This window comes from Oncorhynchus kisutch, unplaced genomic scaffold, assembly GCF_002021735.2.
Source record: "Oncorhynchus kisutch isolate 150728-3 unplaced genomic scaffold, Okis_V2 Okis07a-Okis12b_hom, whole genome shotgun sequence".
Taxonomy (NCBI): domain Eukaryota; kingdom Metazoa; phylum Chordata; class Actinopteri; order Salmoniformes; family Salmonidae; genus Oncorhynchus; species Oncorhynchus kisutch.
In genome coordinates, this window is record NW_022261984.1 from 2,753,760 (window position 1) to 2,780,095 (window position 26,336).

At 43.0% G+C, this 26,336-nt stretch overlaps 2 protein-coding genes and 3 non-coding genes across 7 annotated transcripts; 4 read left to right on the forward strand and 1 right to left on the reverse strand.

The window, feature by feature from the left end:
* Positions 1 to 886: 886 nt before the first annotated feature.
* vps37a (VPS37A subunit of ESCRT-I) lies at positions 887 to 13,181 on the forward strand. Of its 2 annotated transcripts, none has more exons than XM_031815020.1 (12): positions 887 to 3,737; positions 4,208 to 4,282; positions 4,596 to 4,713; positions 4,945 to 5,045; positions 5,356 to 5,557; positions 7,274 to 7,344; positions 10,458 to 10,585; positions 11,067 to 11,125; positions 11,559 to 11,627; positions 11,909 to 12,052; positions 12,469 to 12,579; positions 12,836 to 13,181. In XM_031815020.1, exons 1-11 carry the CDS (start codon positions 3,628 to 3,630, stop codon positions 12,547 to 12,549), a joined length of 1,158 nt encoding a protein of 385 aa, XP_031670880.1. In that variant the 5' UTR covers positions 887 to 3,627; the 3' UTR covers positions 12,550 to 12,579; positions 12,836 to 13,181. The 2 variants fall into 2 exon arrangements, with proteins under 2 accessions (XP_031670880.1, XP_031670879.1); XM_031815019.1 differs by having other exon boundaries at positions 2,239 to 3,737; positions 12,808 to 13,181.
* LOC116360225 (small nucleolar RNA U3) lies at positions 985 to 1,200 on the forward strand. The gene has a single exon (XR_004206986.1). It is a non-coding gene; the product is annotated as a small nucleolar RNA U3 (small nucleolar RNA).
* LOC116360226 (small nucleolar RNA U3) lies at positions 1,726 to 1,941 on the forward strand. The gene has a single exon (XR_004206987.1). It is a non-coding gene; the product is annotated as a small nucleolar RNA U3 (small nucleolar RNA).
* Positions 2,442 to 2,657, forward strand: LOC116360230 (small nucleolar RNA U3). The gene has a single exon (XR_004206991.1). It is a non-coding gene; the product is annotated as a small nucleolar RNA U3 (small nucleolar RNA).
* A 150-nt stretch (positions 13,182 to 13,331) lies between the features above and the next one.
* mtmr7b (myotubularin related protein 7b) lies at positions 13,332 to 24,359 on the reverse strand. Of its 2 annotated transcripts, none has more exons than XM_020470711.2 (14): positions 23,708 to 24,359; positions 22,929 to 23,051; positions 21,716 to 21,878; positions 20,867 to 21,024; positions 19,647 to 19,775; positions 19,211 to 19,345; positions 18,789 to 18,921; positions 18,497 to 18,606; positions 18,283 to 18,408; positions 17,995 to 18,044; positions 16,545 to 16,745; positions 16,171 to 16,305; positions 15,773 to 15,899; positions 13,332 to 15,412 (listed from the first exon to the last, which is right to left on the reverse strand). In XM_020470711.2, exons 1-14 carry the CDS (start codon positions 23,732 to 23,734, stop codon positions 15,071 to 15,073), a joined length of 1,959 nt encoding a protein of 652 aa, XP_020326300.2. In that variant the 5' UTR covers positions 23,735 to 24,359; the 3' UTR covers positions 13,332 to 15,070. The 2 variants fall into 2 exon arrangements, with proteins under 2 accessions (XP_020326300.2, XP_020326301.2); XM_020470712.2 differs by having other exon boundaries at positions 15,733 to 15,899; positions 23,708 to 24,356.
* Between the last annotated feature and the right edge of the window lie 1,977 nt (positions 24,360 to 26,336).

Here is a 26,336-nt window from a genome sequence, read left to right on the forward strand (position 1 = left end):
AGACTGCAGTTGGTTTATTTTAATTTCATCAACTGAGCACTGCGAAGGCTAGCTATGAGCTGCTGGCACCTGAATCGGGGAGGACTGGCTTGTGGTAATAATTGAGCGGAGTGAGTGGACTCAAACACTGTTCCCATGGGTTTGCTGTCATTCAATTCGTCGTTCTATACATTATTATGAGCGTCCTTAGCAGTCTCCTGTGGCTGCTGGTAAGTTCAGCGAAAAATTAGATGTAGCTGTTAGTTGGCTAGCTAACGCAAATTTCTAGCCTCTCACGGTCAGATAACGTTACTCAGCAAAGTTTTGCCAGGTTGACACATTAAAACGTATTTCTATAATTACGGCCGTGACACCAGCTTGTGTAGCCAGCTACGTTTAATAATGCTTTAATGAATGCGTTTTCACTTATTTTATCATATCTTTATATTAATGTTATTGTGCCGTTATTTCGCAAAGCAGATCAATTTGTGGCGTAGCGCGCCTTTCTTTTGAAAAGTGGAACGAGAAATGCGTTCTTCTGATTCCGTCAGGACACTTCTCCCCAACGCACCAGTACGCTCATCAATCGATTCCACCATGTAAATATAATGTCTTCGACATTATCAGGAAATAGGTATGAATTCATAATGCACTTCTTGTGCAGATTTCACTACAACAACGCGAAAAAATACACATTTTTCAATATGGTCATGTTTTAAATTTACAAAGAACAAGTGCATCATTATATGAAGTTGACCGCCAGCTCAGCTCTTCAACAGTGCTTGTTACCAACAAGGTATTGTGGGTAATGACATTCACAGAATATTAATACATTTTTAGAAATAATTATAGTAATTGGCGTACATTTTATCAAGAATATTGTGTGTCCATGTACGGGTGTATATTTACCTCTGTAAATCTCGCAGACAATGACACTTTAGATTAAACCGTTAGTGGAAATGCTTGTCCCGACATAGACTTCCCCTGCTCGCCCAAAGGTACGTTAAGACTATACTTTCAGGGATCATTTCTATAGTTCTTGACTTGAGAAATGTGTTTCTAAAGTGTTTGAAATCGCAACCCACGATGATGAGATGCGATATTCCCTTCTGAGCGCGAAGCGGGCTTTGAGTAATGATTCAGTTCATCCGCTCTCTGCCATTGATGACCGTTCTTTGCTTCCTTGTGGAGCATTGAGGGAGGGAATATGATCAGAGTGGTTAGCTTTTAATATTGTTAATATTAACTTCTTTAATACACCTATTGTAGTTAAGTTTATAAAATAGTTTAACCTCATTATACAACAGTTGGTTTCAATACTGTTTAATGGTCCTGTTTTCCTTGCTATGACGTTGTATAGGAGATATGTGATTTTAATCCAGTCAGAACTCTACCTTTTCAATTACATGTGATTTCTGAAAAGGTTTTTCTTGTATTTTCTCTATTGTAAGGCCATTGACCTTTTCAGCCAATGCCAGTCCCATAAAAACTGCAATGAGTACCTCCTGGCACCTCCCTCATTTACAGTTATATTGTGGAGCATCTTGAAAATGTCTTTTATGAAGCTTTCTTGGGTATAAAACACGACAATAACTGATTCCTTATGTGACCTATTGATGAAAAGTTGCCCGATAAGCATGATTTCGGCCACGTGGTACTATATAGTGTGCTCTTTGTACGGTGGGAAACCGTTAGTGAGAATAACAGCTCCAACAGAGGCTACCCTCGCTCGCCCTCAATTTAATTAAGACTATACTTTCAGGGATCATTTCTATAGTTCTTGACTTGAGAAATGTGTTTCTAAAGTGTTTGAAATCGCAACCCACGATGATGAGATGCGATATTCCCTTCTGAGCGCGAAGCGGGCTTTGAGTAATGATTCAGTTCATCCGCTCTCTGCCATTGATGACCGTTCTTTGCTTCCTTGTGGAGCATTGAGGGAGGGAATATGATCAGAGTGGTTAGCTTTTAATATTGTTATATTAACTTCTTTAATACAACTATTGTAGTTAAGTTTTTAAAATAGTTTAACCTCATTATACAACAGTTGGTTTCAATACTGTTTAATGGTCCTGTTTTCCTTGCTATGACGTTGTATAGGAGATATGTGATTTTAATCCAGTCAGAACTCTACCTTTTCAATTACATGTGATTTCTAAAAAGGTTTTTCTTGTATTTTCTCTATTGTAAGGCCATTGACCTTTTCAGCCAATGCCATCTTCTGGCACCTCCCTCAATTACAGTTATACTGTGGAGCATCTTGAAAATGTCTTTTATGAAGCTTTCTTGGGCATAAAACACGACAATAACTGATTCCTTATGTGACCTATTGATGAAAAGTTGCCCGATAAGCATGATTTCGGCCACGTGGTACTATATAGTGTGCTCTTTGTACGGTGGGAAACCGTTAGTGAGAATAACAGCTCCAACAGAGGCTACCCTCGCTCGCCCTCAATTTAATTAAGACTATACTTTCAGGGATCATTTCTATAGTTCTTGACTTGAGAAATGTGTTTCTAAAGTGTTTGATCTCGCAACCCACGAGGATGAGATGCGATATTCCCTTCTGAGCGCGAAGCGGGCTTTGAGTAATGATTCAGTTCATCCGCTTTCTGCCATTGATGACCGTTCTTTGCTTCCTTGTGGAGCATTGAGGGAGGGAATATGATCAGAGTGGTTAGCTCTTAATATTGTTAATATTAATTTCTTTGGTACATGTATTGTAGTTCAGGTTACTAAATGGTTTCTCACCGTAACACAGAGTGGTTAGATTTAGTTTCTGTAAATCAAACAAGAATACTGATCATGATCATAACTGGTATGTATAGACCTGACCTGGTATGTATAGACTATATGTAATATATTACTGGTATAGTAACGTTTATGTGCCCGCTGTTATCATGGTATTTACTTTATCATTAGGCTTATATAAGAGTGAAAACATGCAATGTATTCTTTCACCAGGTCATTAATTAGAGGTGCAGTTCTTAAATCTTCTAGAGTATTTTTCCCCTATTGCCCAATCGATGTTATTTGTAGTGACAGTAGAAACCATAGGAATGCTGTGGCACAAACTGTAAAACAAATGGTGACGTCATTGAAGTATGCGCATTGACCTCTCAACTCCTGATACGGAGAATGTAAAAAAAAAACATTACGATTATGTTACATTTGTCACAACAGTATTGAGAACAATTTCATTCCTTTTAAATATATCTTAGTATAGTCAGTTATTTTCCCCCAAAAATACTTGTACATTTACCTTCCTGGTTTCTTTGTGTACAGTGAGGTAGTACGCAAACTACTTAATCATGCTCGTACACAACGAGGGTTGTTGTCTTCCTATTATCCGTTTATGTGCTCGGTAGCTACTAAGCTTACCAATAATGACAGTGCCAATTTTGGATAAATGCTTCAAGCGGAGAAATTAAATAGTTATTTTTTACGACCATCTAAGATATGTCATACCGAAAGTTATCGCTGTGCAAGTAGCTAGAAGGTATAGGCTAGCGAATATTGGCTACATCTCGACGGGGGTTTTCTCCTTCCCTTGTCTGTCTCGTCTGTTCTTGTTGAGGCTGGATAGTGATTTGTTAATTCATTAGCTAGCTAGTCATTAAATTCAAGCTCGTGCCCAGCCAGAATAGGATGAACTGGCTTTTCCCCTCATCCAAGGGTTCCGGACCTCTCCCACCTCTTAATAGCTTGCAGCAACAAAGACAACGGCAGATCGAGTCTCTCAAAGCTGCCCACTCCAGGTAAATCAACATCACGTACTAGCAATGCTAACTAGCTAGTTATGGCTAATCCGTGGCTTGTTAGCCTTGATAGCTAGCTAAAGTATTTGCTACTATTTAAAGCGTTGTCACAAGGTGTAATTAGTGTGTATCATGCGATGTATAGCTAGCTAACGTTTGTGCCCCCATCGCAACACCGATAGTTGATGGGACTAGGTCAGATTAAAGTAGTATGTATTGTTTACAAGTAACATTAGAGAGAGGTGCCCCTCAGCGCTCTTCTAGATAGTCAGCCTAACTTTATAGGTTACATAATTGTAACGTTATGTAACTAATATGAACAATATGTCTAATGTATACGTGTGTCACTATCTTTTTCAATATTCTAGCTAGCTAAATACGTTTTGGATTGACGTGTCAAATTATTGTGTGTAAGGTGGATAAACTGGTTTGTATCTAACGTTATATGTTTCGGTTTTCTTCTCCTACAGCTTAGCAGAGATCCAGAAAGATGTGGAGTACAGAATCCCTTTCACAGTCAACAACTCAACCATCAGCGTCAACATGTGAGCGAGCTGCACGTTTACAGAGTTAGCATTAACAGATGAATACATGTTTACGTTTTAGCATCAACAAATGAGCATGTTGTCCCATCAGTGTCAACATGTGTGTAAACCCCAATAGCTCATCCTGCCATTGGTTCACAGTACAGTTAGGTTAATCTTCCATTTACTTGGCTATGTCTGACTTGTTGATTATTTCTTGCAGGATCAATAGGACTCAAACCCTCAGAACTCATGGGCTACTATCACTTTCAATGACCTCTCTCTCTACCTTTCTCCCCCCTAATCTCCCTCTTCTCTTTCTCGTCCTCTCCAGCTTGCTTCCTCCTCAGTTTCCCCAGGAGAAACCAGTAGTCAGTGTGTACCCTCCAGTAGGACATCACCTGGTAGACAGCAACAATGGCACCATGGTTACCAGCCCCCTCATTACCAATGTAAGTCCTTCTCAACTAGATATGATGTTATTTAGGTCTATGTCAACCATACAAGAGACAAGGGAAGCTAAATCTGTGGTGATCTGAATGGTAGCCATTTGATGTTTTTCTCTAGGTATTTATACTTGTTTCGTTACAAGTTCATTGTCTGTATAAGGGCAGGTGTTGACATGGATGCAAACATCTGGTTTTCATATGCTTGTCATGAAGCTAACAGGCCTATGTTCTCAGTTTGGAATGCACTCAGATCTGGGCAAAGTCATCCAGAGTCTCCTGGATGAGTTCTGGAAGAGTCCACCGGTCCTGACGTCTGGCCCCACCGGCTTCCCTTAGTCAGTACCACACACACACACACACACATAACATGTCATCATGTAATCCTTTGTTGGCCGTTGAAGGCAAATTCTTTGGGTTGCGTGTAATACGCAATGAAAGGACGATCAAAAGGTGTACAAAGTCACATGAGACAGCCATAATAACTGCCATAGCTTTACAGTAAAGGATACAAGGAGGCAGAAAGACTAGCTCAGTGACTAGTGTCATTTAACTGAGTACCGTTTCTTCACAAAGGGAGTCTATTCTCATCAGCTTTCTGTCTCTCCCATCTTTCCTCCCTGCCATCTCTCTCTCTCTGTGGTGCAGTAACATGTACAAGCCGTCAGGGATGCCTCCCTACCCCACACAGAGCTTCCACTACGGGCTGCGCCCCGTGGGCCCCACCCCGCCCCCCATGCCCCACGCGGGTGTAGAGGGAGCTCACGGTCACTGCCCTCCCTGGGCAGCAGCCCCTGTCTACGGCCTCATCACCGACCTGCCTCTCCCCGTACCCACCGCAGACTCCCAGGTAAACGCACTACCACAGGTTCATTGAAGTGTAGTTTACCCAGTAGATATCTGGCTAATACCGGCATAATACCTAAATGTATAAGTTAAGGAGACTACTTGGCATGCAGTTTAGACGCCCCAAGAGGTTTAATGTAGCAATGTTTCATCAGGACAGACAAATACCAACAGACTAGAGGTCGACCGATTAATTAGGGCCGATTTCAAGTTTTCATAACAATCGGAAATCAGTATTTTTGGGCGCCGATTTAATAAAATAATAATAATAATGTTGTTTTATTTTTTTTAGACCATTATTAACTAGGCAAGTCAGTTAAGAACACATTCTTATTTTCAATGACGGCCTAGGAACGGTGGGTTAACTGCCTTGTTCAGGGGCAGAGCGACAGATTTTCACCTTGTCAGCTCGGGGGATTCAATCTTGCAACCTTACAGTTAACTAGTCAAACGCAATAACGACCTGCCTCTCTCTCGTTGCACTCCACAAGGAGACTGCCTGTTACACGAATGTAGTAAGCCAAGGTAAGTTGCTAGCTAGCATTAAACTTATCTTATAAAAAACAATGAATCATAACCACTAGTTAACTACACATGGTTGATGATATTACTAGATATTATCTAGCGTGTCCTGCGTTGCATATAATCTGACTGAGCATACAAGCATACTAAGTATCTGACTGAGCGGTGGTAGGCAGAAGCAGCATTTTCGCGCATTTTGCCAGCAGCTCTTTGTTGTGCGTCAAGCATTGCGCTGTTTATGACTTCAAGCCTATCAACTCCCGAGATGAGGCTGGTGTAACCGAAGTGAAATGGCTAGCTAGTTAGCACGCGCTAATAGCGTTTCAAACGTCACTCGCTCTGAGCCTTCTAGTATTTGTTCCCCTTGCTCTGCATGGGTAACGCTGCTTCGATGGTGGCTGTTGTCGTTGTGTTGCTGGTTCGAGCCCAGGGAGGAGCAAGGAGAGGGAAGGAAGCTATACTGTTACACTGGTAATACTAAAGTGCCTATAAGAACATCCAATAGTCAAAGGTTAATGAAATACAAATGGTATAGAGGGAAATTGTCCTATAATTCCTATAATAACTACAACCTGAAACTTCTTACCTGGGAATATTGAAGACTCATGTTAAAAGGAACCACCAGCTTTCATATGTTCTCATGTTCTGAGCAAGGAACTTAAACGTTAGCTTTCTTACATAGCACATATTGCACTTTTACTTTCTTCTCCAACACTTTGTTTTTGCATTATTTAAACCAAATTGAACATGTTTCATTATTTACTTGAGGCTAAATTGATTTTATTGATGTATTATATTAAGTTAAAATAAGTGTACATTCAGTATTGTTGTAATTGTCATTATTCCAAATAAATAAATACAAATCGGCCAATTAATCGGTATCGGCTTTTTTGGTCCTCCAATAATCGGTATCGGCGTTGAAAAATCATAATTGGTCGACCTCTACCACAGACTGACCTATTATTCTAGTTAGAATAATTTGGGGCATCTATTATATTATACTTTATTTTCAAAACACCTCACCACCAGCCCTAAGCACACAATACCTTAACAACTGTTGCCAGGCACTGAGGCCTGTCAGTCACCATGCGAACTAGAGCTTCTGTACTGGAGTACTGCTGTGATGGTCAAGTGTTTAGCTACTTGTTTTATGTGTTGGTTAGCTACATAAGATGTGATATCACTCTGTCTGCAACAGGCTGGGTTGAACGGCCACATGTACAAGATGCCTGAGATTCCTGAAACATTTCCTGAGCTGTCTGAAATGAGGTATGTGCATTCTGCCACTGGAGTTTAAAACGTCACCCACTTTCTGGGCCGTTGAGTCCAAATGGTAACGTATGAGGACACGACTCAAAGAAACGTTTAGATATAATGATATGAATATAGGTTTCAGTGGAGGCTGGTTGGGAGGAGCTATAGGAGGACAGGCTCATTGTAATGGCTGGAATGGTATCAAACATATGGAAACCACATGTTTGACTTTGTTCCATGAATTCCATTTCATCCATTTCAATGAGCCAGTCCTCCTATACCTCGTCCCACCAATTTTCACTGAGAGGCATGTAAATAATTGAAAGCCAATGATCAATCAGGGATATTCCATCTTGTTTGGACAATAAAGTTATATTGTCTTCCAATTCTGAACCTTCACGTTTGGGTTTCAATCACTTAATCCCACATCAACCTACATATTAGCGCTTTCCTCTCTCTCCCATGTTTGTTATTTATTTTTACAGGGACAACGTTTCAGTAAAAGTGCCAGTTTAGCCAGCCGGCTAATTTTCAACCGCAGTCCCTGGGCAGGATATTAAAAGCAATGACAATATCAATACAGACAAACGATGAGCATTAAGCACATTCAGAGCAAAATATGACAAGCAACACGTAGCATGCAGACAGAGAAACATATAACAAGCAACACGTAGCATGCAGACAGAGAAACATATAACAAGCAACACGTAGCATGCAGACAGAGAAACATAGAAAAAATTAACATGTAGCACGCAGACAGAGAAACATATAACAAGCAACAGGCAGACAGAGAAACGATAGGACAAGCAACACGTAGCACGCAGACAGAGAAACATAGAACAAGCAACATGTAGCACGCAGACAGAGAAACATATGACAAGCAACACGTAGCACACAGACAAACACAGGAGCAACACGTAGCACGCAGACAAAGCAACATAGGACAAGCAACACGCAGCACACAGACAGAGAAACATAGAACAAGCAACACGTAGCACGCAGACAGAGAAACATAGAACAAGCAACACGTAGCATGCAGACAGAGAAACATGACAAGCAACACGTAGCACACAGACAAACACAGGAGCAACACGTAGCACGCAGACAAAGCAACATAGGACAAGCAACACGCAGCACACAGACAGAAACATAGAACAAGCAACACATAGCACGCAGACAGAGAAATGTATTAACAAGCAACACGTAGCACGCAGACAGAAATTTATGAACAAGCAACACATAGCACGCAGACAGAGAAACATAGAACAAGCAACACGTAGCACGCAGACAGAAATTTATTAACAAGCAACACGTAGCACGCAGACAGAGAAACATAGAACAAGCAACACGCAGCACGCAAACAGAGCAACACATCACAGAAAGCAACTAAACAAAATATGTAAAAGCAACAGTGTTTCCACACCTCACAAGCTACAGACAAAATGGAAAAAGGCAATACAAAGATGGGGATTATGTTCAAGTCTGAGTGGCCTTTAGCCATGTCTTCATGTTCTTTGTGAAGGTGTGATCGGTGGTGCAGTTGTTTGTGTCTGATTGCAGTATGTTCCAGACATGGGAAGCTCTCACAGAGAAAGTGGATTTACTAAAGGTGCTTTTCCTTAGGGGAACTATACAGTCACCTCTCATGGCAGACCTTGTGGATCTGCTGCCATGGGTTTTGGTTTTCTGTAATTAACAAAAGTACTGAGTGGAGGAGGAGCCAGGCCATTTAGTATCTGTGTTAAGAAGCAGTGTGGCTTGGTTGGGTTGTGTTTCGTAGGATGCATGACTTTCAACCTTCGTCTCTCCCGAGCCCGTATGGGAGTTGTAGCGATGAGACAAGATAGTAGCTACTAAACAATTGGATACCACGAAATTCGGGAGAAAAAGGGGCTAAAATTCAAGAAAATGCATCAGTTTATTGCACAAGATTTTCCCAACTCAGGAGCTCATGTTTTTAAAAATGTTTTTTTCTTCTTTTTTTTTCTTGAATTTTAGCCCCTTTTTCTCCCCAATTTCGTGGTATCCAATTGTTTAGTAGCTACTATCTTGTCTCATCGCTACAACTCCCATACGGGCTCGGGAGAGACGAAGGTTGAAAGTCATGCGTCCTCCGAAACACAACCCACACTGCTTCTTAACACAGCGCGCATCCAACCTGGAAGCCAGCCGGCCCGCCACAGGAGTCGCTGGTGCGCGATGAGTCAAGGATATCCCTACCGGCCAAGCCCTCCCTAACCCGGACGACGCTGGGCCAATTGTGCGTCGTCCCACGGACCTCCCGGTGGCGGCCGGTTGCGATAGAGCCTGGGCGCGAACCCAGAGTCCCTGGTGGCACAGCTGGCGCTGCAGTACAGCGCCCTTAACCACTGCGTCACCCGGGAGGCAGAGCTCATGCTTTTTGAGGATGTAACAGTGATGATGGCTATTCGGCTTCGTATCAAGCACTTTGAGAGCCTGTTTGTAGACAGACTGAATAGGTTTTAATGTTGCACATCAAGCTTGGGCCCAACTAGTCAAGCAGTATGTTAAGTGGGGGAGTATCATAGATTTGAAGTACAGTTTTGCTACCTCCGTAGTCAAACAATTTCACATGAATCGCGAATTCGCTAAGTTGAATTTGGTTATTTGAGTTACCTTGTTCACCTACTTTTTATAAGAGAGGTTAGAATCAAGTATGATGCCAAGGTACTTAAAATCAGATACCACCTGGAGCTTCTCCCCTGACACATAGACATCTGGCTCAGTAGCATCTGTTGTCCTCTTTGTGAAGAACATGCAGACTTTTTTTCCCACATTGAGATGCAAACATGAGTCACTGAGCCACTTTGTCACCTGGACCATTACAGTAGTGAATTATTGTGCAGCTTGTTGTTTGCTCTTTGCATGCACATATAGCACTGTATCATCTGCATACATTTGAACTTCAGACCCAGTACAGGCAGATCATTAGGCTGAACAGGAGGGGCCCTAGTATTGACCCTTGGGGCATGCCCACATCATAGCTGAGAGTGGGCGACAGCTGATTGCTCACTCTGACACACTGGGTTCTGCCTTCAAGGTATGATTTCATCCATCTGTCCCACCATATCCCTCTCTGACTGACTGCCTGTGTGTGTTGTCCCCAGTGTGTCCCAGCTGAAGGACATGAGTGAGCAGGAGGACGTGCTGCTGGAGTTGTTTGTGTGTCTGCCCCAGCTCAAACAGGTCACCACTGACAAGGAGGAGCTGGTCAACAGCATTGTGGACATGGCCAGTGAGTCTCCCTACACACTAGTGGTTGTTGCTAAACTTGACTGGGCAGTGGGTGACACTGTATAGCCAAAGCCCACCATGTACACACAAACAAATGCTAGGACCATGGTTATTATGAGCTTCCAGTCATGCTAATGCTAGTTAGCAATGGCGCCAGAAATGACCTACAACTCCCTTCATACTGCACACAGAGACATAACATTTTTATCCATGAGTTCATCTGACTCAGTAAGGAGATGAAGTGCTACTATCCCAGGAGCCCAAATTCACAAACTGTCCCCAGAGAGCCCAAAATCACAAACGGTCCCCAGCGAGACACTTTTGGTGTCAAGCTCATAATCGCTATGGTTACACAGATCCTCAGTCAGTTCATATGGGTAGGTAGTGAAATGAGTGTGTGCTAGAAAGTGGGGAAGTGTTGAATCTGAGTTCACTGCTGCCCTGGGACACACAGTGACATGTCTGGGTCATCTCTCTCCCAGAGAAGAACCTGCAGCTGGAACCTCAGCTGGAGGGGACGAGACAAGAAATGCTGTTCAAGGTGAGAATTTGTAAAAAATAATATATATATTTAACCAGGCAAGTCAGTTAAGAACAAATTCCAGTTTACAATGACGGCCTACCGGGGAACAGTGGGTTTAACTGCCTTGTTCAGGGGTTTACCTTGTCAGCTCGGGGATTCGATCTAGCAACCTTTTGGTTACTGGCCCAACGCTCTAACCACTAGGCTATCTGCCGTTGAATTATGACATTCACTGGCAAATGAATGCAGAAGGTCTGTCTGTCAATATACGTTAGCAATCACACTCTACCTGTATGAATGTCTCATAACAACTGTCAGTTTGTTACTAATGTTATAGCTACCACCTTGCACCATTGAGCCAAGTTGAAATGTTGGTCGGGATCAGTCCTACTGCTATAGACAGTATATTGTGTTGTGAGTGCTAGTTGTTTCTTACTTGTTGTGTTGACAGTACGAGCAGCTAACCCAGAACAAATCGGCCTTTGAGACCAAGATGCAGAGACAGCATGACATCAGTGAGGTGAGGTGTTCCCTGCACCAAACACACACGTGATGATCACGTTTTCTAACCTCAAAAGTACATCAATGTTGTCCATGACCCAGGCAATGAGTTGTTTTATTCGCTGCTCATCTTGTCCATGTTTTTGGGGTTGAAACATGTACCGATTTATTCACAACACAACTGATGTTGTAGGGTGTGGATTTGGCTTGACGTCCGAGTCCATTTTGAGGTTTGACAACAAAAAAAAACTTTATTTTAATTTTTAAAGTGTCATTCTATGAACTTGTGTTGTTCTCCAGAGCTGCAGTCTGAGTGCCCTGCAGGCTCGTCTGAAGGTGGCAGCCCACCAGGCGGAGGAGGAGTCAGAGGAGACGGCCGAGAGCTTCCTGGAGGGCAAGACGGACATCGACGACTTCCTGGCCAACTTCATGGAGAAGAGGACGGTAAAACTGAACTAACTGTCAAAAAGTCAAGTCAACAAGCTGACATGAAGTAATGAAAGACTGATACCAGCACACTGCAGAATTCTACCTCAGATGTATTTTCCAACATTTCAACATGTCTTTGTTGTCCAAACAGCATTCTATAGTGTGGGGATGGATATGTCTGTCTTTCACCAGTCAGTGAACTAGCAGAGTTAGAAGGATCATAACATAGTCCACGAAAAGAGAGCCGGGAAGCATTGAGCTGTTGTGTAGACTGTATTTACACTCTGTATAAACATCTCTGTGGTAATATGAACAAGGTGTACTGCAACAAGTCAACAACCAGGAAATGGGATTCTATGTAAATACGGTCTATTACACAGTAGTCAATGTTTGATTTCATATTTGTGTGTGTGTGTGTTCTCACTGTACAGCTCTGCCACAGCAGAAGGGCCAAAGAGGAGAAGCTGCAACAGTCCATCAACACACACGGACAGTTCCCCAGCAGCCACTGAGCCCCTTCCCCTCACACATGTTTATAAAAGGTAAACACACTAACGCCACTCTGTTGGATGAAGTACACACTGTACGAAGGGTTTATGTAATCTGACCTTAAAGGGGCAATCTGAGATTCAAACAGCTACAAAGCTTCTTTTTTTTTGGTAAACAACTGGAGAAGTGTAACCTCTCAAATTCATAGATGTAAGGAATGACTATACTTGAGATCAATGATGGGTTTAACAATGTTCCATTTTTGTCTTACTTTATCATAGGCTGCATTTCTTTTCTTCTCTTCTCAAGTATGGAGATGTATCTACCAGCAACACACCCCTAATGAGAGGAGAGAACATCTTGGTGTTGATAGAGGCTAAGAAGCAACTATTGTGGTATGAATTGTAATCCTGAACTAGGCTTTTCAACTCATTTCAGTATACAGTTTCCAGTGATGATGATGATATGACTTGTCTCATACATACATACCTACTTGAATTTGGAGGATGAGTTTAACGCTGCTGAACACCCAACTACAACTGATACTGTATTTAAATAATGTTAATAATAGCCTTTATTATAATCAGACACCTTGTACTATGTTATTTAATTTCTTTAGGTTAATAAACCATGCAGAACATTTGTTTACTAAGAATTCCTGATTATTCTTTTTTTCTAACATTAACATCTGACCTGTGTGTGTACTGCATTTTAGTGTGACTGAAATGCACAGTCATGTTCATAACCTCATGTACACTCTATCCCGTTCTGTAAAATGTGTTTTAAACCAGCACATCACATGTAATTTCCCTTTGACAGTGAATAGTTTATTTCAGGTCATTGACAACAACGTATACAGTAAACACTAAATACGACAGTGGAAAGGAGATCCATTTGATTCAGCCATGTTGTTTTCCCAGGTTGACCATACAAGTGGTTTCTCAACAGTTTAATACTTAACCTGGTCCCAGATCTGTTTGTGCTCTTACCAACTCCATTGCTCATTGTCAAGCCATGACCATTCCATAGACGGGTTGGTTGTTTAGCAACAAAACCGACACGTGCGCAACTATGGGGCAAAACGGACGTGGTTGGCTTAGATTGTTGACAACATGTAAACTATATTTAGTCTCCAATGTTTATTGAAAACAAAGTTCCACAATGAGTATTTGTCTCTCAAATACATTGTTACAGTTGTTGGTTAGCTACCTAGCAAATGTTAGCCAAATTAGCATAGATCAAAACAAGACATGGTATCAAGAACAAGATGAAACGAGCCACCTGTGATCCCCCCCACATGGCAGTTTGTCATTGTTGCTAGTGATCTGTCCATCCAGAACCATAACACACGGCTTCCTGCCCCTTTGAAGCGCACACACACATCTTTTCGTGCTGTTGTCAGCTAACCCTTCTGTAGGCCGTTGGCAAGAGGACAGAAACAGAATGGCACACAGGCTAGCTAATGCTACCTATCACAAAGAGATTTGAGTTCCAATAATCCACACCCACATCCCATTCAGATTGAACCAATGTGTTGGCCGATGCATTCTAAGTGGTGCGCTGGTGTTGATATTGGAACGTTTCTAATGTGTCCTAAGTGTTCATACTACAGCGCTAGTGACTGCACTCGTATACACAGTTAAATATACACAGCAATGGGAATAACCATCTGAAAAGGTTACCGCAGTTAAATGGGCTTTCCAAAGGAAAGAGTATGTCTCTCCATTCATTACTAATAAGCAGCACGTTCACTTCATTTCAAGACCAAATAAAAGCCTAGTCATGGCAACGCAGACATTTCTGTTCATCCAGGCTAGTTGAGAAGTGCGGTGTTTCTTCATTTGTGTGAGAAGGCAGGTTATTGGAACGAGACAGTAAACATAACTAGACTGGGTGGTGAAAAATGTACCAAGAACATGTGCCGTGTTTGACAGTGTTATCTGGGTCGTGTTCATAAGTACAGAACGTAGTGAAACGTTTAATAGTTTTCAGAATTTTTTTTTGCCTCCTGATCACGACCATGATATACCACTGGGAAACATTGTAGCCTCTATGCTTGTTCAGACTTCAGAAGGGACAAATAGATTTCGGAGGGGTAGTCCTACTTGGTGCGACCGATGTAATGCATTGGTCTGAAGGAAAGTACAAACAAATGTACATTTAGTTTTTTTCCTGTTTTAAAATGTTGTACAGTAGTACATTGTAACTCAACATAATAGCGTAAGACAAAATCTTGCACACACCAGTATTTTGCCTTTGCTGTAAACGTTTGGTCCTGGAATATTTTTGTTCACATTTTACACTAGTATGGGGTTCAAACATCCACTACGGCTGCCCAGTGTTACCACAATACCCGGCAGGTGCTCACGTTGTGCACCGATACTAACTACACACAAAACAAAACAAAAGAATCACAAGTAAAATCCAGTCCAATTGGCCCCGTCAAAACAGAGACCTCTGTGATATTCAATTGTCAATGCAAAGTGCCTTCGTCAACAAGGCAACCCCCCCTCCGACAAGCCCCTCATTGATCGCCATTTTCGCTCAGGCCGTGCAGTAGACGGCCTCGTCGGGGTCCTTGTTGTCGTCGCCGCTGGAGGAGTGGCTGCTGAGGTCGGCCACGCCCGATTCCATGTCGCTGCAAGCCGAGGAGAGGTCGTCGGAGTCAGGGCCAGGACCCTTGGGGGGCCCCAAGGGCAGGGTCATAGCCGAGCCCGGGGGCCCCCCCTGGGAGGGAGAATAGCCCTGAGGGGGGCTAGTGAAGGGGCCATCTCCAGTGGGAGGAGCCAGTCCGCCTGGCCTGCATTCTTTGTCACACACTTTGTTGATCTTCCTCTGACCCGCATTACCCTTAGTTTGATCCGCTTTTGTCAGGATTGCAATCCTCTGGAAGATGGACAGATGAAAAAATGAATAGACAAGTGTTACTGGTAAGTCTGGGATAGAATATGAATGAATCACTATGTCTATAGACTACTAGCAGACTACTGTACATGTAACAGAAACCCTCCTGTTGAACGCCCCTCTGAGACACATTTTCTTTGGCTTGATGGTGTTTGCCCCCTCCCCTGTAAAAACCCAACGATATAGTTGTTAAAACAGAATAAACTAGTTAATAGTAATTCATAATGATATATTGATAAACTTGTAAATTGGCCTTAAAGAGCAGCGTTCATTGGGAGCGTTACGCGAGCGTGTCTGTATGCCTTGTTTGGTGCCCGGTTGGGCCGTCCCTCCCGGTGCTACCTCCTGGTGATTGGTCAGCTCCTCCTCCAGCTGCTGAGTCTCCTCCCTGACGGCTGTCAGTAAGTCGGTGGGCGTCTGGCGTGGGGGAGAGCTCTTCTCCATACGGTTATACATGCCCTTCCACATCCTTGGAGACAAGATACACTGTACTACAACTATTGAACAAACACTCTGGATCTAAACCGTAATACAACTATTGAACAAACCCTCCGGATCTAAACTGTACTACAAAGTAAAGTGCTTTCTACAACAGGCTTCCATCTGATGGGTTTTAACCCACAACCCTTCGTCTCAGATGTACCCAAAGACACAAAGTAAATAAAAACCATTCAGTGTCCCAGTCCTAGCTTTTTCACTCGTTTTCCCAGTGAGTCTACTGAGAGGGTGCAGTAACTCACTTGAAGCAGTAGGGGGTGGTGTTTGGCCGTAGCATCCCCTGAGTCTGGGTGTGGTCAGCCCTGTACAAGGGGTTGGCGTACTGTGCCCTGTCCTTCCACAGCTGGGGCCACAGGGAGTGAGTCCTCTCACGCAACCTGACCAACGTTGGAGAAAACCACACCAGATGTGATACATGAGAGGGGTTACAGTACAGAAGAGCTTGCTGTAAGAAAGGCAGAGACCTGCATGGAATGGGATTGTAGCGGCCTTATGAACCACAAGGTTGTTAGCCCGCTGAGCTAACACAAGTATTTACGCCTCAGGCAAGGTTATTCGTGTAACACAAGCACGGTTCACTGAACTACCTCCGTCACATTGGCGCCCTCAGTCTCACCCCATGTCCCTCCTCTCCTTCTGGCTGTTGCCCAGGAAGTTGCCGTACTGGCAGGAGTAGACGTGTCTGTGCAGCTGAACCAGGAAGCGCTCGTTGAACTCAAAGGCACAGGGGAACTGCTCTGACAGCTGCCACACACACTCCAGGAACTGGTCTATCACCGGGGACACCTCCTTAGGATCACCTTCCAGATGGTTGTACCTGCAGAGAAGGGAAGACTGCGGCTTAAAACACTTTCATAAGGGGTTTAAAGTGGCAATCAGCAGTAGAAACAATAACAAAGTGGTCTCCCTGCCTCTGGTTTGGTGAAAAGCTGAGGGATGTTACCCCTCTCAAATTCATAGACAGAGCTATGGATGCGAGGAATGACCGTCCTTGATAACAAAATTATAGTTTTAACCATGTTTGGAGGCTACATAGTGTTTGTTTACGTTTTCTTTGTTTACAAACGTTGGAGAAAAATAAGCTTACATTTTTTAACTGTTGATTGCTCCTTTTAAGCAGATTTAAAGAACTGTGAGGGAAGTGTTATGTATCGACTCAATGCTACTTTCTAATAACTAATTAGAAAGGTTCATGCATGTGACTGACTGATCGTGTATGGAGGAATCCTCACTATCACTGTTCCTCAACTTAGCAGTATGCCCAGAATATTGCTATGGGAACAACCGAGGTATCGCAGAGACAGAGAGCCTCGTGAGGTATTGCTCAGTCACAGCTGAGCTGAGGTATTGCTCAGCTCAATCACTGGTAGTGATGAATTAATTATGCTAAATCATGCAAATACAACTTGTCTGTGTTTTGCCGTTTATTAGACAACTGCTGGGACAGCCCCAGCAGAGCTTCTAATAGACCTGTACGGTGTGCAGAGTTTGTTGTAACCTCTCCAGCTTGCTGATAATAAAGAGTGATTCATTTTAAGACTGGCTTTAGGTGTCCCTGGTGTTGAATTTCCACCACAGAACAATAGGTCATCCTGGGGCGTTGTCATGGCAATTTTATACCCCACTGGTTAAACAGTAATGCCTCTTGGCAACTGTATCAAGGTCAGGTGCCTTTTTAATCTAGCCAATGACTTCAGCTGATAAGAGAACATGCACAGACTGGAGTGGAACACATCAAAGATGTAGAATAACTCTACTTCACCAATCCTAACTGAAACCCGAGACGGATAGTCGCTGCTAAAGCAGCTGAATTTCACAGGGGTTATGATCTGACCTGAGCGCAGCACACATGGCGGGAACACGTGGCGAGAGGATCTGAAAGCGCTGGCGGCGGACACGGTTCGTAGGTCGGACATGCCGTATGTTGTCTGTGACAAATGCACTTCTCGTTCTGATGAAGGACTCTACTTGAGAAGGTAAAATGCATGGCACTGCAGGGATCTTCATTCTACCAAACGGTAGAGTTAGGAGTTGGGTTCTTAGACAAACGTGTGGGACGGACTGACCTGTGTGAAAACTTGTGACCGAACGACACCCAGTCCCTCTCGATTAGCAGCTAAAAGATAAAAGACAGGAAGAAGAGATGAAGTCTTTCTTTCACCCGACGGGCCAGTTTCCCAGACCAAGACGATGTCCTGGACTAAAGCACATACTTCATGGAGACGCCACGGTCCGGACAACTGGCCCCACGTGTGCTAACTAGATCTCTGGATTGGATCACAGTAGAAGAGGGTCTGTACGTGCCATGACGTAGACTCTAGATAGTGTGTGATGAACGGATGCTAAAGCCTTACCATGAGTCCCTTCATAGTCCTGTAGTAAGGCTCCAGGAGAACACTGGCTACAGAGCAGGCCTGGGCCGTCCTGTCCCAACCGTCCGAACAGTGGACCACCACACTGATACCCTCCTCCGCAACCGCCTACACACACATCACAGTATGACATTATTGAAATTTATACCCATTGTGTGTGTGTGTGTGCTCGCGCGCCCTTCCCAGTGTGTATCACCTTGGCGATGAAGACGCCTGCGTCCAGCACGGCTTTGATGTGCTTCAGCCAACCGGAGCTCTCCAGCCCCCACAGGAAGTCGCCCATGGAGGGAGTCTTGAGCTCACCCACTATAGGGTCAACACAGGAAGAGAGGTCATGTCATTCATACACACATACAATGTGGGACATTCACAAGCCAACCTAAAGGAATGCATGAACCTGACAACTATGTGCGTGAACTGAGTAGGAATACTGACTGACGTTCAGTAGAACGTCGGCCTTGGTTGGAAGGGAAAGAGGAACTCATTACCGTCACTGATCTTCTGCTGGCTGTTCCTCATCACGTGGATGTTCTCGATGCCGATGAACTGCAGTTTGATGTTGGCATAGTGGTCCTCGTTCTCATAGCCTTTTCCAGCCGCCCGGTTGGCCATCGCATTCAACTGGAGAGAGATGATCATCATTATAACACAATACAGTCAAATACGTACTGTTGACGACATCATTACATGTTACATTTTAGTTTATTAACAGACGCTCTTATCCAGAGCGACTTACAGGAGCCATTAGGGTTAAGTGTCTCGCTCAAGGGCACATCAACAGACTTTTCACCTAGTTGGCTCGTGGATTCGCACCAGTGGCCTTTCGGTTATTGGCCCAACGCTCTTGACCTATAGGTTACAGTATATCAACACTTCCTGACCCCGGGGTCTATCTATGGTGACCTCTGACCTTTGGCCTGGTGTCCACCACGTAGATGTAGTCGCTGCCCGGATTGGACTTCATGATGGCCTCCAGCATTTGTTCATCCTCCTGGGAGCGAGCGCTGAAGCCGGACAGGGGCTGACTACAGCGGCAGATAGCAGCCTGGGAGAAGAAGGGGTCAGAGGCTGAAGTGACTGGTGATGACATCCAGCTCAGATTTTAACACTACTCATACAGTGCTAGTATCCTGCGTGTGTCTTGGCATGCCAAGCGAAAGCCCACATTTAAACAGTCATGAAAGTCATTTGACATTTTTAAACAGAAAACACAATATTCCGACCCGTGACTGGTTCAGGTATAAGAATTAAACATGACGAATCACCTAAACGAAACAAACATAAAACAACTGTTCTCCAGAGTCAACCCACACCATTGACCCAGATAGTATGCCCCATCCACTCACTAGGGTATCCTGGTGGAAGTACGTCAGGACAGGTAAACGCCCTCGGCTCCGGAACTTAGAGCTCCCCACGATGACTGGAGGTGTGGCCGACTTTGGCACAAACAGCTCTGATGGGTACGTATCACACACCTGCAGGCAGAGACAGAAAGTCTTTAGAAGAGGAGGACTATACTACTAACCAGTGGTTGGAACCGGTTCACAGAACAGAAAACATAAAAATAGCAAAAAATGTCAAGGAACAGAAACGGAACCTAGAACAAAAATGAACCCAACTGTTCCGGAACAGAACCGGTTAATAACGTTATTTTACGTTTCCAGGCATTTTTTTTCTCTTTCTAGTCCCACAACAAAACGCCTATGTAAAGCCCTTACTCTGTCACTCAAACGTAGTCCAGTGTCTGCCTGCAAACTGAAAATCTTTGCCTGTGCGTGTGCTTGTTTGGCTAACTCCACCCTACAAAAGCATAGGCTACTGTATTGACGTTGCAAGCTTGATTCAGAAGATGGGGAGATAGATTTTTAATTGGCTAGAGAAGAATGGATGAACTTTTTTCAATGCTGATAATTTAAGGCTAGTTATCACGTGTCACATTGGATTTATTAACTGCAACATAGTAAGATGTTTATAATTCTGGTGCCGCACTGCACACACAAGCTTGTTAGCTAGCTAGCTCAAAGAACATTCAAAGTTCCACTGATTGGCGAAGTAATTTTATGAGCTAACTGTTAAAAACTGTTGATTTCACAGGTTAAAAAAGGAACACAAAGGAACGATATAAACTGGTTCTTTGTTTGGCTTGGAACCGGTTGAGAACGTTATTTTGCTGGCCAGAACAGTGGAATGAAACTATTTTTTTTCTATTCTGTTCAGAACGAAACGATTGGAAAATTATTTCAGTTCCAACCCCTGCTACTAACCCAATACTCAATATCAGACCCAGACTGAACAACCCCAGTACTCAACATCAGATCAGGACTATAACTAACTCAATACTCTATCAAAACCAGAAAAATCAACAGAGGACTGTACTAACCCTGTACTCAATATCTGATTAGGACTATAGTGGTTAAAATCAGAGGAGGACTGTACTAACCCTGTACTGACCATCTGATTAGGACTATAGTGGTTAAAATCAGAGGAGGACTGTACTAACCCTGTACTAACCATCTGATTAGGACTATAGTGGTTAAAACCAGAAGAGGACTGTAATACTACTAACCCTGTACTCGCTGTTGGCTGGCGTGCTGACCCAGAGGTTGTTGGGCACGCCCATGCGTCTGTAGTCCGCCTGCAGGTCTAGGAAACTCCAGGACTCCTCCCTCTCCTCCTTGTTAGCGTTGGGATTGATGGACAAGCAGTAGAGCTCGCTATATTTCTCTGGGCAAAACAGATAGAAACAAATGATCATATTTGATCATTAATCATGTTAAAATCAGCTAAAATCATTTTGGGATCGTATTGAAGGACGAGCAGTAGAGCTCACAGTAAATCTCTTGTGGACAACAGAGAAACAATACAGCAGTCTATCAAAGGATCATACGATGATTCAGATTCATTTAACCACTACACAATAAATGATTCAGATTAATTTAACCACTACACAATAAATAATTCAGATTCATTTAACGACTACACAATAAATGATTCAGATTCATTTAACGACTACACAATAAATGATTCAGATTCATGTAACCACGACACAATATGACTTATCGTATGATAACACAATACAGTGCCTCCTACTATGTATATTTTTTTAAATTATTTTTTACCAGAGGAAAAAGTGCCTCCTACTGTGTATATATATATATATTTTATTATTTTTTACCAGAGGAAAAAGTGCCTCCTACCATATATATATATATATATTTTTTTTTTTTTTACCAGAGGAAAAAGTGCCTCCTACTGGCCCTCCAATACAACTTCTAGCACCATCTGGTCTCCCATCCAGGACCAACACTGCTTAACTTCAGAGGCAAACCAGCAGTGGCCAGGTGGTATATTCCTGGCAGTACCTCCTTGTTCCATTCCAGTTCAAAGAGTTGTGTCCCTACTGAACAGGACCCACCTGGGCGAGAGAGGCGTGCCAGCGAGGCCTGGACATCCATGGCGTCCCTCTCCTGGGGGATGAGCAGCTGAACCACCTGGAAGTTCTTAGTGTGGACAACCAGGTGGCTTCCTGAAGGGGTGGTTGGCGGCCGCTCCACACTGGCCACCATGCTGTGGAGCACCTGTCAATGACAACCCAGAACTCTCACAGACGGTCCCAATTCGCTCCCCTCTCCTTGGCAACAACTAACCCTTTGACGTTTGCAGATCTGTAAGGGGATGGCAATATGGTGGAAGCTCTACCACTATACTGCTGATACCTATCCAGATCCCTCAGATATGCAAATATCGAAGGGTTAGGGCCAATGGTAAAGGGGGCCGGCTGTCACATCTATTGCTAAGTTGAAAATATAACAATTCTGGAAGTGGAAGGGTAGGCAACTTTTTTTAAACTTAAAAAAAAGCGTTTCACTCAGATTACTCAACCGCAGCAGTCGTCTGTCAATAATGGACAGCAGACATTACTACATAAGTATTAGTTTAGTGTTATGATAAGCAATGCATTTAATAACTGACAAATTACATTTTTACTAAACTATAGTTTTTATGGGGATAAGAGAACACATTGCAGTTTTAAAGCCAATTTCCTGCATTTCTACACTTTGTTGGTATGGGGCTGGGAAGAAAATGTGCTATTTTATAGCTAATCATGCTTTTGTTCACATTATGAGGCTGAGAATTAGTTTTTTAGTTTTAAAGCTAATTTCCTGCTATTCTACACATTTTTTCACTGAGGCTGAGAGACAATTTAGAAGATTTTAAAGCTGATTTCCTGTAATTTAACAAATGTTGCTATCATATGCTATCTGGGGGCCCACGACCTCCAGGGGGGCCCCAACCATCTGTGCCTGTTCTGGAATCCGCCCCTGAGAAAAGGGTTCCACTCCTGTTCACTTCAGAAGGCCTAAATACACCGACAAATCTCACATCATGTGTATGAAGGAGATATCCATTAAAGAGGAAATGTATTGGATGAGGTCCATTGACATGAGGTGAGTCTCCAAAGTGCCGGAGCAAATCAATACTATCTTTCTGAGAAGGCAGGAAGGAAGCCACACACAGGGTAGATAGGGGGAGTTGTGTCAGAACAGTGTCAGACCAGACGACTTGTGATAGGTCTCGTGTCAGAATGGGGTCTGTTGAAACAACTGGTATCACTTCCTAGCTCCTACCCAAGTCTCTCTGCGTGTCTCTGGGTTGTTCTCCACAAAGATGGTGTGTGTGGCGGAGAGGTACAGCGTCCCCACCATGGCTTTCCTAGGGGCCGTACGGTCAATCAGGCGGACATTCTCCACCTATAGGGCCACAGACACAAACACACACACACACACACACACACACGAGTATAAATGGGGTCAAAACGGAATGTAATCATATCTATAGGCTACAATGTACTGAATGTGTGTGATTGACTGTATTGGTGGAGGCATATCTTCTCATAAAAACAAGGTTATTATAGAACTCAATGTTTACACATGTTGTCGTTGTAGATATGAATGTCTGAGATTCTGGAATGTTATAACTGTTTAATAGAAGTAACCTACCGCAGGATTCTGTAACAATGTGTCCTTATTGAGGCCTATTGCCTTTATGCTAGAATCCACAGCGGAGACATGCCCGCGGCAGACTAGAATAAACATCAAGAAGCCAGGACAAGAATGAAACGGATTGTGCAAATTCTAATGTCAAGATTTACAGGCATGCCATCATATGAGCTATGTTTTTGAGTGTTCATTTTTGCAACGGTTTAACCAGGAAAATACATTGCGGAGAGTATAATTATTATATTTTCAGGAACCCTGAATGTGTTGGATACATGAGAAAGGGGATGGCACGAATCAGCAACATTGTCACATCTTTAGAAGACGCAACTGAAATGCGGTTTCATTTAGGAACAGGATTAACTCAAGTCAAAGAATAGGATGGAAATTAAAATATAGGGTTGGTTTACCTTTGGCGTTCGGATGTGCTCCATCATGGACCTCTTCGATCAAAATGGTGCGTGTAGAAATAATCCGAGGTCCTGGTTTTGTGTTTTAAAAATATAGGATCTTGGCTCAGCACAAAAATCGCGCAGAATTCATATTCTCTGTGCGTTGGATATTAGATGGGGCGCCTCGCAAGTATGCCATGGTTCCCCCTATCCTATTCTGTACAATAGGAGAATCACCCTGCACCCACTCAGGTACGGATGGTGATTATGACAACACGGTCGTCACTAGTTACCCCAGCTACAAACTCATAAACCCCGCCTATTTCTACAATTTATCTTCTTAAAATGTTATTTTAAACTTGACCTTAACCGTAACTTTAACCACGCTGCGAACAGTATGCCTAACCCTAACCTTGAATGAAGACCAAAATTCTCATTTTTGTTTTCATACATTTTTACGACATAACTTTGTGGCTGTGCTATCTAGTGGAAACACAACAACATGGATCTTATTGGCAAGTATTGGCCGTATTCGAGAGCATCAAATGACTGCAGGCGACTGCGGATTGAACTATCTACAAATCACGTTCCATCATAAATAATGACTCACTACTAATTGTAGATCATTCAGTCAAAATTTACCCATGATACCTTGCGATTATGATCCTCTCGAACACGGCCATTACCTCCCAACGGCGCCTGCGCACATCACTGAGCGATGAGCCGGTGGAGCTCAGGCAGCGACCAGTGAAATACGAGATCTTTGGGACGTTCCAACCCTAAATCCTAACCTTACCCTAACCATTTTAAATGTAAACTTCGGAAGGCGATCAGCTCATATCCCAGGGCTATTAAAAAAAATACAAATAAAGTCTTCTAAAGAATACATTTACATTTTGAGACGAATGGCCCAATTTAAATGTGTGAGTGTATTTTGCCGTTTAGCCTCGTTAATCTTTATAGTTAGGTTACTCAAATATTAGCCTGTGTGTGTGTACGGTGTGCATGCTTACGTGTGTACATGTGTGTTTGGCCATGACCTGCTTCTGCTTTCAGGTTGATTGTTTACGTGCTTTCAGACATTGTGGGAGAAATACATGCTTTCATGTGGAAGTGGAAGAAATCACACCCAGTCGGCCATGAGTACTACAAATTCAGATAGCTGGCTAGACTAATTTACCAATCTAAAAATTGCTCGCTGACATGGCTAATTTGAATGACTGTCAGTTTTTTAAAATACTTTTATGTAACTAGGCAAGTTAGTTAAGAACAAATTCTTATTTACAATAACAGCCTACCACGGCCACACCCGGACGACGCTGGGCCAATTGTGCGCCGTCCTATGGGACTCTCAATCACGGCCGGTTGTGATACAGCCTGGAATCAAACCAGGATCTGTGATGACGCTGTTCGCACTGAGAACCGCTGCGCCACTCGGGACTTTCAATGACCGATTTAACAGGACAAAACCTGCTGCGGCACAACCAGATTTAGAACTGGTGAAGTGTGTATTCCACTGTTCTAACTCAACAGTAAATGGAGTTCCTAATGATTGTTTATTTGTTTTTGTCAGAAAATGTTATTAGAATGTAAACCTGCTCAGAAACAAAGTTATTACATGGAACTTCAATCTATTATGCCATGTTAGCCTGTGATCGGTTGGAATTTTGGAGGAATTGGGGAAATTGTATGATTAGATTAGGTATATATTTTAAAGTTTGAGTGGTTCACAAGATAAGAATGTGTGCCAATGACTAGAGAGCATTTCTACCTATTCCAAGAATCTGATAAAGATGCACAATTTCTCCAACGGTTAGATCCATGAAATATACATGTTTGTATGATGGTTAAGCCTGTAACCCTTCAATTGCAATTCAAAGATAATTCTCCAATAGAATAGTTCAACATTTCTATTATTTCACCTTTTTATTTTTATGGGGAAAGCCATGCTTGTATTATCTGTAAATCCAGTCAACTCTATACTGTATTCTGACCAATGGCGCTGATTTGACACCGACTGTATTTGCCCACTAGATGGCAGCCAAGATTGAGAAATGACCTCTGCCTGCAGCATAGCATACCGCATACCACCACCATAAGAGGCTGCTAAACCAACTTTTCAGTTCAATATGCCCGGTTTTTATCATTTTTTTCTTATGATTATAGGACGTCACCAACTAATCTATATAATCCTGCATTTCATCTGAATTTCGCGAAGGTTAAAAAGGTTACAATGACGCCATAGTCTGCACAGGTGAATAGTGCAGAGAACGGATTGCACGACTTTGGCATTTCTCTTGGCCTCGGTCTTGTCGTGGAGTCTCTGGTAAGATTTGCCCTTTTGACTAACGTGCTGTTGTAACGTTCAGTTGTAAACAAAACTCTTGTTATTTGCTAACAAATGTTAGGAAATGTTTCGTTTTCAGTGCCAAACTAATAGAAATGTTCATGGGCTAATGTGTGTTTATTACTGTGTAACTTGGTTCAAGTCTATCTATCATGGCTTGTCTTGAAAAGGAGACACTTTCTTGGAGCCACTGTGTATGTAGCCGACAGTTAGTTCAGTCTGAGGCTGTGTGGCAGCCCATTGTCCTAAAGAGCTGAGTAGAAACAGATCTGGGTTGGGTAAAGAGCTGAGTAGAAACAG